The following is a 15,572-nucleotide window of genomic DNA, read 5'->3' as shown; positions in this document are numbered from 1 at the left end:
GCAACAGGACACAGGTGGTCTGATACTTTGCTAACCATGAATGTTTGAATGCTGGAAAATCCCATGTCAGGACCCTGTGGAGGCTGCCCAGGAAAGATGAGCGAACAGCTGGTTCTCTGCCCTCTGCCCTGGACAGATTGGTGCACCCTGTGTTTAGTTTTGACTCAAATTATCAGTCTTGATACTCTTTTTCAAAGGGCAGAAAGAGATAACTTACATGGTTATTCATGGTGGAGTTTATTGGTTTGTGGATCACAACGTCTGCCCACTGATGTGTGTATAATTACCACTGGGTAATTCTGACGGTAATTCTCCACTAACTTTTGGAGTGAATCTTCCACCTCAGAGCCAGCTGCACTCTCAGTCAGGGTGAGGTGGTCCAGCATCTTCATTTTTTTCAGCTTGCACAAGTTATGCAACAGTTTTTAGGGTCTGTAGTAGGAGTTTATCTGTGTGCTGCCTCAGTGTTTCCTTTGGGAAAGTCTTCAGGAGCATGTGGGCATCCAGCAGGATTGCATCCAGGTTGATGCTGTTGATGGTGCCTGGCAGAAGCYGTGTGATCCTTCACAAGCACTTGGCCAGCAGCTCAGAAAACTTATCTGGGTTGTCCTAGGCAGTCAGGCTGCCTTGGAGCAGCTTCAACAAGACACAAAAAAATCAGCATCTGATCAGATTTTTCCAACACCCTCTTCATGAGGACATTAAAGCCTGTGTTAGCTTCTGATTTTCCTTTATATTCAGGAGTTCTAGCATTAAGGTAAAAAGATGGTTCATTACATCCTTAATCATTGCCACTAAGGCCTCCTGAGCCAGTTTCTTCTCCTGGAAGACAGAGTTACCAGCCTGGATGACACAATTGCATCACAGAATGATTTGTTCCTTCCCTCATTTCTTATCTGCTTCCTGCTGCTGGTTGATAAACTTGATTGATTGAAAGCTGGCTACAAGGAACTCATTAATGTGCCCAGACATGGCTTCTACTTTGTTCTTGTGTCTCAGGATCTCCTCGATTTCTTTCATTGCCTTGTTGCTGGTGTCAGTATCACCACTGCTAATGTGACAAATAAGGGAATTGATGGTGGAGGTGACGTTATGACATGTGTCATCACTGCTGAGGAGATAAGCAGGGTTTGGAATTCAGGATTCATATCTAACTGGATTGTATCTTTCAGTCTAAAGAGATTGTGTTTTCTGGAGACCAGCCTGCTCACTTGCTCACTTGGATGTGGAGGCGGAGTCTTGTRGCAATATCCACCACAATGAAATTCCCTCTTTGAGAGCAGGTGGGCTCTGGCTTCAAGGGTGCATTTCCACAAGCTGACAAGACACTTCAGATCTTGTGTTTGAACCATGCTGAAGCACTTCATTGAAGCACATCGCTGAAGAAACTCTTGACCTGCCAGGTTCCTGTTTTGCAAAATGACCCAACATCCTTATATGTTCTTCGGGAAGATCCCCAATTGTTTTGAACAGGCCAATTCCTTCTTCTGCCCCTGCTACTGCTGCTTGGAACTGTGAAGTTTCAGAAGAGCTAAGTGAATAAGGGAAGGATGAAACCCAAAAAATGTTGAAGGAAGATTTGCCTGGAAGAAATTTCTTGTAGGTTGCCATTAGGACAAAACCCGCTGCACTTAACCCCAGGCAGAACATTTAACTTATTTTCATGCTATTTAACTTTATTCTGACATGTTTAAAACTGGCAACTACCACATGAGAAATGCCCTTTAGAAATGAGAAGCAGGCACTTAGTTTGGAAAAAAAAATATAAAAATTTACCAGTGCAACAGYTCTGCTTGCATCCTGACACAGCTCTGGCCCCCAAAAGTGCTGCTCCATGGAAAACCATTCTTTGCAGGACTTTTGCAGCCCATCTCCCTGTGGTGAGATTGTAGCCAGAGGTGGGACAGCATCTGGCATAGACGACCCACGTTCTCAGCATCTGCTGGGATACACACGGGCTGTGAGAGGGGCTCTCGGTGCTCTTTGGCTCTCTCTGCTGGCTGCAGAGCACCCCAATCCCGGGCTTGTGCTCGGAGCTGTACCCCGACACAACACCCTCTGGGCAGCACTGCTGCGAGGGGCAGAGACACGGGGAGAGAAATATTGTGTTTGAGTCTCTGGGAAGACTCACRAGCCCTGACAGGCACAAGAAGTAAAACAGGAGGAGAGAGCTGCCAGAAAAGATTTATAAAAGAGCCTTGCAAATGTGACAGCCAATTTCCAGGGGGATCCTTTTTCTACTTAAACCTCAGTCAAGAGCAAAAAGAAAGATTTTCCTTGAAGGAGAGCACAGAGCTTTGGGTAAGGGAATAAATGCTCTACCTTGGGGCAGAGCAACACCGGGCTTATTGCCGGGCTGCGAGGGAATCACAGGCTTTGGCTTGGTGCCTGGGACATCTCCTAACAGGGGTTGTGGGATGAATATGGACACCCCGGAGCAACTCTCAGCTCACCTCTGGGAATGCTGTACCAGAGCTGGAGGCCAGGAACGCTTCATCCTTCTGCACCACAGAGCACAGCAGGCTGCTGGCTGCAAGAGCCAGCTGCGAGGGAGGAGGAKGCAAGCAGGGAAGAGCATCGGGAGGGATGCTGTGTTGTTGTATGTGCGACTAAGTCACTCTGTCTCTTGGCCAGCAGCCAGTCTAGGTGATAAAAAAAAGTCTGGATTTGCATTATTTTATGTTTTTCTTGGGGAATATCTTTGTAGGAAATACTGGGGACTTTTGTTAAATTAATTTTGTTAATTGAATAGCCAGGTGTTTATGAGATGATGCTGGAAATAATAGYTCATAGCACAAACTGGTATTTGTACTATACATATGAGGAAAATAGAACTTGTGGGTTTTTTTGTGACTTTGTTAATTTTTTTTTTTTTTTTTGTGTTCTACAAGTTGTTTATGGGGTAAGTTTTCAAAGACTGGGATACAAAAAGTTTTCAGAGACACCCACAGTATCTGGCCAAACAGCTATTCTCAGAAGTGGAATTAAGTGTTGAAAAAAACCCCAAATTGTTCCCTGATAAAGACAAAGGTGGAGAAAAAAAAAGAATAAAAGTATGTTTTATTACATTATTCTGGTGATAAGCTGACAAGGAGTCAGAAGGTGTTCAGTCAGCAAAGAGTACAGTCTGTTCCTTTATCATAATAACAACTTTTATTGCCTAGGTATAGCTTCTCTCACCCTGCTCAATAAACATCCTGCTGCTTTGCTTGCTGAGAATTAAGACTCAGTTGCAGCAGTGAATGCTTCTCTCCAAGTGCCTTTACAGAGCCTGGGGGCAGCTCTGGTGCTCCCCTGGGAGTTATGTGAGATGAACGGGAAGTTTCCCGTGGTGGGAGCAGAGTTCTGGGAATCTGAGATGCTCCCGGTGGCTGCAATCAGAATGATGGTGTGATGCTTGCTAGAAGCCACCRAGGCAGAGTAAAGGCAAAAGCACCACAGAACAGCTTATGGGCTGTTCTGGGGGAAGGAAAATTATGGCCATGAGTCCAGGTTTTTGGGCTTTTCTGTGGAGCCAAAAGGAGTTAGAGGGGACAGAGTAGACTCAGAAATGAAATCTGGGTCCCACAGGTAATTCCCCTGCAGCACAGCTATGATCACTTCAAGCTATTGGTAACCAGCAAGCCTTCTGGGCCAAGGAAGACTTGTTTTTTTACCAATTAGAGCAATTTTTACCAATATGGAATTATAAAAAATAATCTTGGCCTGCTTGCTGTATCAGGAGATACCCTCTGGCATTATTGGAGACTTCGCCTTTGGGAATGGCTGAGAAACTCCTCACTGATTTCCCACAGAGGATATGCGTTTCCAGTCCTTCTACAACTTTTTCTGGTTTTCATTAAGGGCAACTCTGCAGGCAGCAGTTTCAAGCCCTTTTATGTAGTTCCTTGTGGACATTTCCCTGCACAGCCTGAGATGAATCACCAGGTTGAAGGTACCTGGCTAGAGGGGGATTACTTGGGGTCTGCCCATGGCACCAAGTGCAAGAGGGGAGATGAATCATCCGAGTGTGGATCATCACAGCCCCTAACCTGCCCCAGACCCATGCTGAGGCTGTTCCTCCATGGAGCCTCCTCTCTGACCTGCAGAGAATGTCTCTTGGAAACCCTTCCCAGAAACTGCTCTGCCCTTTGGCAGCTCTGGCCTGTGGGAGCTGACTGTGTCTGTGCTCAGCCCAGACTCAGCCTTGCCCAGCAGAAGTGCTCCAAGCCTGGGACACTGCTCCATGACTGTGTCTAGGCATTGAATATAGTTATTTAATCTCTTTAGCCCATAACTCCCACCTATCAAAGGGAAAAAKAAAATCTTTCTTTCTAGTCTTTTTAGCTCGGCATGGCAAGACCATCCCTTGCATTGTGTTTGTACTGCTTTCAGCACCCGGGATTGCTAGTGCTGCCACTGTACAACTCCATGTGGTGCTATTGCATTTAATGCCTTGGAAGCCAGCTCCCCAAACTCCAGGAACTCCTGATCTGACAGAAGAAGCWCGTTTGTCTTTCTTTCTCTGAACCGAGGACATGCTTTCAACCAGTACATCTTCATTAAGCTTCCCAGAAGCTGCCATGACGTGCCATCAGMTGTATTGAAACTGGCTGGTGTAGCTTGTGAATCACTGACTTTAATTCCTGCTTGTGACTGAGGATCATCCTCATCCCTATCTGGGATGAGTTTCACTCCAGCGATTGGCAGGATTAAACTCCCTTCAGAGGCACTGGTTGAGCGTTACGAACACGGGGAAAAGCCTCAGGCGAGTAGTGGGCTATTTATATCCCGTGAAAGATGGACTCTGAGCATAAGAATATTCAAGCCCCCGGCACCTCCACCCCCCTCCTGTTCCTGTAGCTGCTCTCTTGAGGCTGTCTCAGCACTGAAAAATCAGCTGCTTTTTGGAAGCTAAGAGGAACCTCAGTCAACACAAGAGTAAGCAGAGATGGGGAGGTCTCTGCTTTACTGAATCCCTTAAAATCTGCTCCCTTGAAATTACACAGCAGTGAAGGAATCAGATGTGAGCTGGAACCATTGCTCTCTCCTCACAAAGTCTGTCTCCACTCTTTCAAACAAGGTCCTGCCTGCTTTTTAGGGCTGATTATTGATCTGCATTACCTGCACTTCTTAAATGTCTTTTTGGAAGCTTTTCSCCACAGTACAGCCCCATCCATCCCCCAAGGGTGAGTTAAACTTGCAGTCTCCACAGCTGCACCAGCCACAAAAATCCAGTTAGGATTTAAGGAGTTAAAAAAGGTTAAGTAAGGCTCTCCCCCTGCCCCCACAAAGTGCWGTGAGGATCACTGTGCCCTGCCCAGTCTGCACCACACCCAGCTATGGTAAAGAGCGCAGACAGAGCCCCTAACCCCAAGCCACTGCATGTGGGGCAAGCATTTCCCCAAGTTACTGTACAAAACCTATCCCAATTCCGAGGGAGGAGGAGACGAGGCTCCCAGGAGCTGGGGAGACACAGRATCATGTCACGGCAAGGCTTCTCCAGCAGGTGCAGGATCCAACTGGCCCAGCAGTGGTCCTTAGCCCTGCCTGCAGCACAGATTAAGCCACYGCTCCAGGAAGGGAAAGCAGCATCCAGCCCTGCCTTTGGCCCCCTCAGAGGGGCTGATACCAGCAGCTCCCCTCCCTGGACAGGTCTCTGCTGCCTTTTCCTGTTGCCAGTCAGCTGTGGAGCAGCTCTGCAGCAGGGCTGGGATTTCACACTGGCACTGCTACAGTTCCCAATGACAAGGGATTCACCTCGCCCCCAGCTCGAATCTAACGAGCCCCTGCCCACAGGGAAAGGAGGTACAGACCAAGAATAAAAGCAATGGTCCACGAGCCATCAAGAATGATGTCGCACAGAGAGCTACATTCAGCATAGACCAGAGGCAACCTAACAAACCTTCAGCTGGGGAATCACCTTCACTGGAGTCCTGCTCAGCCCTCTGCCCATAAACATCTCTAAGATCCCCCATTTTTCACCCTTTTTTCACATATGATGGCTACAAAACATCCGTTATTTTTAATCCTGGATGATGAATTTCTCATCGAAGTGGCACCTGTCCCCTGTGCAATATGTTTGCTCTACAGMTCCAATTCACCTGTGAGTGCATTTCACAAACCAGCATGGCCAGGAAGCTGAGACTCTGCAAAAGCACAAAGAATTTGTGTTCCACTGAGAGAAGAATGTTTTCCTCACAATGCTAACTCCTACCCTGCTGAACCTKTCATAATGATGAGGTGGGTAGAAAAACTGCTGTGAGCAGTTTATTAGATGGAGAGGGGCTGCTGTCATGGGGTTAACATCTCAGCTTTACAGGGATGTGAAACCTCCCCTGCACAGCAGAACAAAGGAAAACTTTCTAAAGGAATCCCATTAGCAATGTTTGTTGGGAATGCTGCAAGGAGTAATATAAGCCAGGTAAGAACACCTTTTAGTGTCTGTGGCTGAGGAGGGAATGAGAAGTATGGTGTGAATTTGTACTATGAACCACTTTTATCATCCCCATCACTCAAAACACMCAGCTGAGATTTTTAGTGATGCCTCTGACTGACTTGAAGTGCCAGCACTGTGGMTTTGATTCAGCCACAATTGCAGGGATTTGATAACTAAAGTATCACTGTGGCTCCGGTTCTTTAGTAAGACCACAGAAAAAAAAAATTACATTATGATCTACTGTGTGTGTGTGCATACATGTGGATGTAAAAGGTATTTGCTGCCTTGAGACAGGCAGCATTTCAAAGATGAGCAGCCTGAGAGGTAACTTCARTTTTCTCATTAACCACTGAGCCTCAACATCACCGTTTGAAACATAAACTTTATTGCAACAGAGAATTAAAAATAGTACATTTGAAAGAGTTGCAGAGTGAATGTCATCAAAGAACTAGTCAGAAATCACAACTCAAGCAAATCATGTACAATTGGAACAGAAAGTTTTATTAAAACAAGTGGAAATCAAACTCAAATTTTCCTCGTTTGTTTAATTTCACCATAACTGTGGATTGTGTATTTACAGTCTTCGCCTCTTGTGGTGAAGGTTCTGCTCAGGGCAGGGCAGGGATGGATGGGAAGGAGAGGTGGGTTTCAAAAGCTAACAGGATGTGAAAGTTTTCCAGAAGAAGTTCTTGCAGCCTGCTTTGCGTTCCCGGGGTGCCAGAGCGGGGTTTGAATTAGCCGAGCGCTCCAGCTCCAGTCTCACTTCATCYTGCTCAGCCCCTCGGGACAAGTCCTCAGACTCCAGGGCTTCATTTTCTGTCTGACTTGGCTCTGAAAGCAGTTCTGCCAAAAAGTACTTGGCMAGTTCCTTGGGGGACAAGAGAGAGAAAGGGAGAAAGGAGATAGCGAGAACACAATTACTCCTTGGCTTTTGGAGGCTCACCACTCTGTTCCTCTAAGACACCTCTGTGCCCAGATTAGAAACGTTCAGGATGCAGGAGGAGAAGAGGAGCCCTGGCTTTTCAAAGAGCCCAGCCTGACAGCTGCTATGCAGCACTTGTGTCTGTGGCTTGTACCTGGTGAGAGGAACAGACCGCTGTCCTGGCTGTGACAGGGAATGAACTCGTCTTTACCTTCTCTGCCCACTGCTTCAGCACACAGAGCCCTACTCAGCGAGGATGCCACGAGCCTGCTGCTAAAGTGACACGGGAAAGGTCTTTGGGGGAGCTGGCAGGACAGGTGGAATCGGGTCACCATCTCACTGGTCACCATGTCACTCTCTTGTTTTCCTTCTTGTCCCTCCAAAGCTCAGCTGTCCCCCAGCATGGATAAGGACTGTGCTCTGGGGAAGCTGCCTTCATTCTGTGACCCAGAGAAACCCTTGGGAGCATCACCAGGGGCTCTGCCCTCTGCCCCAGCAGTGCCTGCTCCTCACTCCCCACAGCACCCAGCTGGACCGTCTCACCTCCCAGCACCAGCTGCCCAATCTCTCACCGGCTCAGCCCCGGCGGGGAGCCAGGGGATCTGTCGGGGAAGGGGGATCTRCAGCAAGGAACCGGGTGTCTGAAAAGGGGACATTGGGGAAGTCTGGCRAGGAACGGTAGGGGTCTGCAGAAGGGGTGCCAGGGGCGCTGGCAGGGAACRGAGGTTCTGCAGCGGGGAATCGGGGTCTCTGGATAAGCGGGAGCCTGCAGCGCGGCCGTCGGGGTGCCCAGCAGAGTGGCCGAGGGGTACCCGGGGTGTCCGCCCCGTCGCGGGGCTCTCACCTGCTTCCCGGCGGCGGCAGCCAGGGATTTCTGCAGGAACTGCCGGAGCCGCGGGTCCGAGGGGGCGGCCGAGACGGTGCCGAGGGCCAGGGCGATGGAGAGCAGGGCCAGGGCGCACTGGAGGCGGCACGACAGCATCTCGCCGGCGGGTTGGGCGCGGGAGGCGGCGGCGGGAGGCGCTGGCGGCTCCGCTGCGATTCGGCTCCGGCGTTGGGGATCTCCTCGCCACTCGCCGCCTTTATAAACCCTTCTCCTGACGTCAAGGCGGGGGCGCCCCCCTCGCCCCACGCCGCCGGGGGTGGGTCTCTGGGACGAGGAGGGGGGAACGGGACCGGGGATGCTCCGCTCTGCCTGGCGCCTGCCAAGACTCCACGGTCCCCCCCGAGTCCCCCGCCGCCGGTCGCCCTCTGGKCGCCCCCGGCCCCCCGCTCGTTTTGTCCCCAAATCACCGCCCTTCCAGAGCTCCCGACCCTGCCCGTCCGCTCCCCCGTCCCCGGGCACAAGCCCACCGGAGCGGCGGTGGGGGTTCCCGGCTGTCACCGCCCAAGGRCAGCTCTGACCCCGTACCGGAGGGTGAAACCCCCCAGCAGCGGCTCTGCCCTGGAGCGGGGACCCGCCCCGTCGGGTGAGAAACGGCTCCAGAGTCCGAGGAGCTGAAAAGGGTCCTCTTTAGGGCGATTGCCCCGGCTCTTTCAGGGGGTGGAGGTGCTGAAATGCCCCTGGGGGTCCTTTCTGCCTCCCCCGCCCTGAGGGTCTCTCCGACACCGGTCCTTTCTCGGACTCCTCCCTACGGGCAGCTCCGGGGGCAGCGAGAACCTCCTGGGAGGGTGCCCCGACTCCTGCCAGGTCTCTGCAGCTCCGGGAAGCGATGATAAATCTGTGCCTGGGTGGTCGGGGCGTGCTGGTCCCTGGCTGAGCCTGCGGGAACCCTTCTGCATCTCAGGGTCGCTGCACCTGCTGGTCCGTGGATGCACCTGTCCCTCTGGCATGGCCAGTCTCCCTAACTCCTCTGGCCTCTCCCTGTCAGGTGCCTGAGGCTCACAATGAGAAAAGCTGCTTSAAACCCCTCGAAGGATCAGCCTCCTCAGCGGTCACCCAGCTGGCAGGAGCAGAATGCGCAGGAAAGGGGCTCGGCTGTCACTCAAAAAATGGGCATCAGAATCTCTAYCTCAATTTCCAGCTAAGCAAAAACTTGTGGAGACAAGAATTCAAGTACAGCACAAAGGTCTCCAGAAACCTTAAAAATGACATTTTGTTTCATGCTGAATTAAGGTTCAGGCCCCCCTCCACTTTCAACCCTAGTGCTGCTGGCTGGGTTTGCTGCAGCTGACCTGGGAGTATGAAGCATAAAACAAAGCATTCCTGTTCTGTTTCACAGTCCAACAAGATGAATTGGTGCTGGTTGCTGGTTCCAGACCAGGTAGAGCTTTGGGCTGAACTATGGCTGCCTTCCCTGGATGGTGCCTCCCTTYCTTTGTGCAGACATCTGCAGCCTCACATAGCTTTCATCCTCTGCATCCTTCCTAATTTGTGGAACAAAATTAATGGCAATCATGAGAGAATGAGGCTTCAGTTATAGCCCATGAGACCCTGAGGGTTGGGTTTACTTGTGCTGCATTTACAGCCAGTTTTCTCCCATCTGCCTGACATGAACAAAACGAAGCTTTGTGCTCCTGGGACCCTCTCTGTTTTCTAGCTGTGGTCTTGCTCTGGGGAAACCAGTGGAGAAGAATCAGCCCCTGCTCTGGCTCAGACATCTTCCCTTGCTTTGGGCACAGGACACAGCCTCCTACCCAAGGCCAAGGAAAGTGATTGAACCCAAGACAGCAGATTGTCCCCAAGGGCCMTGACTGTCAGAGCTTTTCTCTCCACTAAGACCCTGTGTTAACAGCTGGACCAACATCTCTCTCCTCCTGTAGGCAAAGGAGCAGAACCAGTCCTGGGCATGACAAATAGCCAAGGCAAGAAATGCCAGGGCATCAAACCTGTCCTGCCTTCAAGAGAGGTTTCCTAGCAAAGGATTCTCTCAGCAACAGTAATTTCTCCATTTTTCCAGAAGTGCCAGTTGCAGCAAGCTGGGCTCTCCCATTCTACTTGCACTGGGAATAGACTTGTTTTGTACCCCCAGGCTCTCCTCCTTGGCACAGCACAGCCCAGCTGTGCCACACTGCTGTGCAAGCCTGGGCCAGCTTTGCAGAAGGTTCCAGCTCCACACCAGCTCATCCCAGTTCCACAGCCCAGGGCAGTGCAGCCTGCTTGGGTTCCACACTGGAGAGGAGCAGAGATGGAAATGGGAGGCAGCACTGGATTGTTTCAGACTCCCCTGTGGCTTACTGGAAGCTGTTACCTAACATTCGCTGCCACTGCACACAGCTGGCARCTCTCCAGATTGACGCCCCTTTTGTCATTCTGTTTGTCACCCCAGGGGGATGGGGACACTGGGAACCCCCATCACTACCATTCTCCTCTGGCTGCCACAGCTGTCGATCTGCCCTGATGTGCCAGAGGGATCAGTTGAGCATTTGTGTTTCCTAGGGCACGGTAATGGGCTGGAGTGCAGCCTTGGACTGTTGCACAGGATGAAAGCTGTGCTACATYTTGTCACCCTTTGGACCCACCTGTACACCAACACAGAGATGAAAGCTGTAGGACTTGGCACAGTGCAGGARCAACCTCCTTGATGAGTTCCCCATTTTCTCATTTCCTGGCAACTTCCTGTGGGGCCAGCAGGACTTAGACACACTTTAYGGGATTTTGCAGAGTGCAGAATGCATAGTACAGTCAGAGATGGATGTGTAGCAGATGGACTGGCAGCACTGGTTTTAGGAAGTTGATATGATCATGCTGCCATGAAGTAGGGGAAAATATCAGACTTGAGTCCTTAAGGGGTTTTGAGAGTCCACTCTTGATGTCCTGCCCAAACCCAGGCTGCTCCACACCCCATTCTTCCCCAGCTACCTGCAGCACCTCTGTACCTGAGCCCAGCCCTATCAAAGACTTCCAGCCTAGAGCTGTTCCTGCCTARCCCCTGTCTTCACCCACACTTAGTTTTTAATTTTTGCAATTTTGCAGTCCAACCCTGCCATGTTAACACTCCACTGCCATCCGGCAGTGCAGGGAATCCTGCAGCAGAGCAATAATGCCCAGTGGGGCTTTAGGCTAGGATAAGTGTTGCTGTAGTTGCTGTAGTTGTTGTATTCCTACAGACCAGTTCCAGGTGAGCACAGCCCCTCAGTCACATTGGGATTCCCTGGCTTTGATGTTCACTGGCTACTATGGCTTTTCCAGACACATGGGGATGAGGCTTGGAAGACCAGGTTGACTCTGACTGCACCTCTCTGTGCAGCACTGGAGCTGGGTGGCTGTCCCTCTGTTCCCCACTCTGCCTGAGGGAGTCTGGAGGGATTACACCAGTGTTCCCCAGCAACAGGGAAATTATTACCACATGGAAATGTCTTGGATTTGTCCCACTRAATTTCAGAAGCTCACCTGAGCAAAGCCAAAGTGTGGTCAGCTTCTTCTCTCTGGTCACACATCCCATCAGGGGATGACTGAGGGGATTCTGAGCCAGAGAAGCCTCAGAAAAGCTCTGACATCCACCTTGGCTTCTTTTACCGTCTTGGGGTTCAGCTGAGGKTGTGAGGCTGGTGAGGTAGGGCCGGAGACAAGCCTTTGATGGGAATGTTCCCCATGAAATATCTCAGCCTGTTTAAAAGAAAGAAAATGAACTCCCATCAGGTCTGAGCCTTGTTGACAAAGTTGAATGGACCAAAGTTGTAAGGTGATGTTTGGGAGAAGCACTCTGATGTTGTCCTCCTGAAAATAGTTRTATTTCCTTTAAAGGAAAATCTAAATGAAAAATATACCATGTGTCTTGGTTCAGAAAATCATCTTGTACTGGCCTGAAGGAACCAGTGATGAAGGAGTGGGGAAAGGAAGTTCATCTGCTCCATACAAGTCTGAACTGTCTCCTAGGGAGAAATAAGGGAAGGGGTAAGGGCAGAGCTCCTGATGTTCTCATGGCTCYGGTGCAGGCATGGAGCAGTGACTGAGTTGCAGATTGATTTACCATTTCCCCTTCCCCCAGCTCCTCTATGGGATCAGTGTGCTCCGATTTTTTTTGTGCTCGTTCCCCAGCCAGATAAATCCATCATCCGCTCGGCTGTGGCAAAGGCAATTCTGTTCCTTTCTTTCTGCCGCAGCGCTGCAGGGCATGTGGCTTTGCAGACGATTGAAATGCATTGAATTCCTGTGACTGCTTCCTTACCCCCACGCTTCCAGCTYTCTCCTCAGACCCAGAGCAGTTCAGCAAAGCCGGGTCTGTGTGCACAGGCTGTGTGCTCAGCAGCAAAGCGTGCCCTCTGCTGTCACCGCAGCCGMCAGCCCGGCTCCCATCGCACCTTATCTGTCTCGCTATCACCTACAAAACGCTCCCCACACTCCCTCAGCTGGATCTCTACCTTGCCAGCAGGGAGAATCCCTTTTGTTTATATTCTAGCACTCAAGCAGTTAGGGCTGAGCTGTGATGACATTCCCCATTCTGGCTCTGGACATGCAGGGGCAGTGGGGAAGCTGCTACAGCCCCACAGCTCTAGCAGCTTGCTGAAAACCTAACAGAGCAGCTTCCTYATTTAGGGATGATGCTGCCCTGGGAGATACAGATGAGTGGAGGAGGAGTAGTCAGCCATGCCCGAGGGATAATAAAAAACAAGAGCTCAATAAGGGAGATAGATTCCCTCTGAATGGTACCATGTATCCCTGTAATGGGCCGCACAGACACCAGATATGTTGGGGTTGTACATGGATTTGAAATAGCCCTGAGAGGYTTCTGGTTTTATAGTGAAACTTGGGCACAGATCCAAAAGGATTTGACCCTTCATTTGACCCTCGGATTTCTGCTCCGGTAGCAAAGAGGGAGGGGAGTTAGGCCCTGGAGGTTCACAGAGGTGGGATTCTAGTAGCTAATTTTTGAAACGTCTCTGTCTAAAAGTCTGAGTTGTTTCTAGGATTTCTGGTGCTGCTGCCTGAGATTTATTCCCAGTCTCAGCCACCTAAGATACTGTCGTGGCATCTGTAGGGCTGGTGACAGCTGCCTTGAAGGGAAAAGGGAAAGGGAAAAACATGGAAAAGACAAGGGAAAGATCAACACAAACACTTGCAGAAGCACAGATGAACAGGGTTAGATAAGCGTTCTATACCAGGTATAATATGAGAGTTAAATACCAGGGTACTTTGCTGTACTGCTGCAGTGGCTGCCAGGAGTCAGGGATGSGGTTGTGTTTGAGACCCTACAGATGGATTCCGGCCCCTACTGTGAGGAGTTACTAGCTTAAGGAAAGAGAAGATGGGTACAGATGGGTGAGCACACAAAATCAGGAAATAATACAGGAGTCTTCTTTCTCTCTGCATATACCTCTCCTCTATAAACACCAACTCTGTTCAGCCTGGAAAGGGCTCTGGGGAGACCCTATAGCACCTTCCAGTACACAAACAGTATTATGGAACGTTGGAGAGGGACTTTTTTACAAGGACAAGTAGTGATAGGACAAAGGGGAATCGCTTATAACTGAAATAGGGTCAGTTTAGGTTAGATATAAGGAATTTATTCTCTACTGTGAGGGCAGTGAGGAATAGGTAACCCAGAGAAGCTGAGGATGCTCCATCCCTGGAAGGCCAGGCTGGATGAGGCTTTGAGCAGCCTGATCTTGTGGAAAGCGTCTCAGTCCGCGGCTGGAATTGGATGATCTTCAAAGCCCCTCCCGACCCAAACCCTTCCATAATTCCATAATTCCCTAATTCCAGAATCCGTGCTCAAACGCCGTCTTCCACTGCCCTCTTGTGGAATCTCGGCAGAACGCACCGGAGAGCCCCGGCCCGGCCCGGCCCCAACCCCGGCCTGGGGATCGTCCCTCAGAGCTGCCAAAAGAAAGAAAACATCCCCTCCCCAAGCCCTGCTCACTCCCCAGGAGTCTAAATCCACATTTCTATGCTGGGCCTTCCTGGCAAGCAGCCATTCCATAGTTTTRGTGGTGACCTTCCCTCTGAACGCCCAGATCCCGCCTCTGGAGCTGGATTTTCCAAGGGCAAACAAGCCGGCAGCACCGACACGGGCAGGGCTGAGCAGTTGGGGATTTGTGGGTATAAAGAAGGCATAAAGCAGGTGTCAGGCAGCTCTGTGTGTGACAGCTTCCTCGCCTCTCCAAACACCATCCGTGCCAGATGCCTGCAGGCCTTTGACCACCGATCGCTATCGCTGCCTGGAAAAGCCGTGACATCACTGTTAAAAAAAAAAAAAAATCCGTCAGGAGGAGGAAACTGTGCTCTGGGAAAATATAGTATTTATTTTGCGAGTGCAGCTGAACAAGTCAATGGGAAAYAGAGGTTGTGGCTACAGAGCTGCTTGTCTGGGGCAAGTGGAACTGTCAGCCCTGCCCAGCCGCTTCCAAAAGTGACAACTGCAGGAACCAGAGAGGTGAAGAGCTCAAAGACAAGCAGGGGAGACACTCTCCCCCTGACTCAGGGGAGAAACCTAAATATGTGTGTCAAATGAGAGCAGTATGTGTGTCAAAACCCTGCTGTGAGCACAGCCAGCTCTCCTAAATATTATAAATCCACCAGGGAAAGGTAGAAAGGGGAAGCAAGTGAGGGAGCAAGGTGGGAAAGCAAGGTTTTGGTATTTTCAACACTCTGGCAATGACGTATTTGTGGTCATTTTCCCACCAGCTGTGTCTAACACAAGTAAGCTGGTGAGGGTTTGTGYTGGCCTCAGGCTGTGGGGTGAAAAACAGGCTCCTGCCTCAGCTGCTCTGCCCAGGTCAGCAGCCTGTCCAGATCCAGGGGCTATGCCAAGACAATTCCTCAGGAGAAACTTCTCTGAGAACAGCATTGCTGTTGTTGGTCATCATAATCCCACTTATGGGGCCCAAAAAGATTGTCATACCTCCTAAAAATGTTCAGATAATGTCAGCAATCATTGTCTGAGCCTGCTGTGACCATCAAAAGGCCAAGTCAGAGCAGTGAGGATCCTACAAAACAGCAAATTGGCTCTCCTCTTCTTGGCATTTTCCTCCCAGGCAAGGCTACTTTGGTTGTCTCATGTCCACCCCTGTCCCATGGTGTGTTGAAAAACCCGTCTTCCTTCCTCTTCCTCTCCACTCCTCCTTAGCACAGCCCCTCCTGACCCTGCAAACAGCCAGGCCCTCCCCTTCCTGCTGGTGCTTCCAAGTCSCCCCACTGTGAATCATCTGGCAAGCTCTTAACCAAAATTATTCATGAATTAACTAAACTCAGAATGAAACTTAGACCCCACCCCAGGCCGTGCTGAGCTGTGGCTGGGCTCCACACCAGTGCTGGTTCCAGCCAGTCCTGCCTGTGGGATTCAGAGTTTT

At 50.5% G+C, this 15,572-nt stretch overlaps 1 protein-coding gene across 1 annotated transcript; it reads right to left on the bottom strand.

Moving 5' to 3' along the window:
* Window positions 1–6,893: 6,893 nt before the first annotated feature.
* On the bottom strand, window positions 6,894–8,386 carry SST (somatostatin). Its single transcript, XM_057376612.1, has 2 exons — window positions 8,185–8,386; window positions 6,894–7,286 (listed from the first exon to the last, which is right to left on the bottom strand). The coding sequence occupies exons 1-2, from the start codon at window positions 8,320–8,322 to the stop codon at window positions 7,074–7,076; spliced, it is 351 nt and encodes a 116-aa protein (XP_057232595.1). The 5' UTR covers window positions 8,323–8,386; the 3' UTR covers window positions 6,894–7,073.
* Window positions 8,387–15,572: the final 7,186 nt, after the last annotated feature.

This window comes from Malurus melanocephalus, unplaced genomic scaffold, assembly GCF_030028575.1.
Source record: "Malurus melanocephalus ecotype Western Australia unplaced genomic scaffold, MMel_1.1 scaffold_284, whole genome shotgun sequence".
NCBI lineage: Eukaryota > Metazoa > Chordata > Aves > Passeriformes > Maluridae > Malurus > Malurus melanocephalus.
The sequence above is the reverse complement of the archived record's forward strand: the minus strand, read 5'-3'. Positions and strand labels throughout refer to the sequence as shown.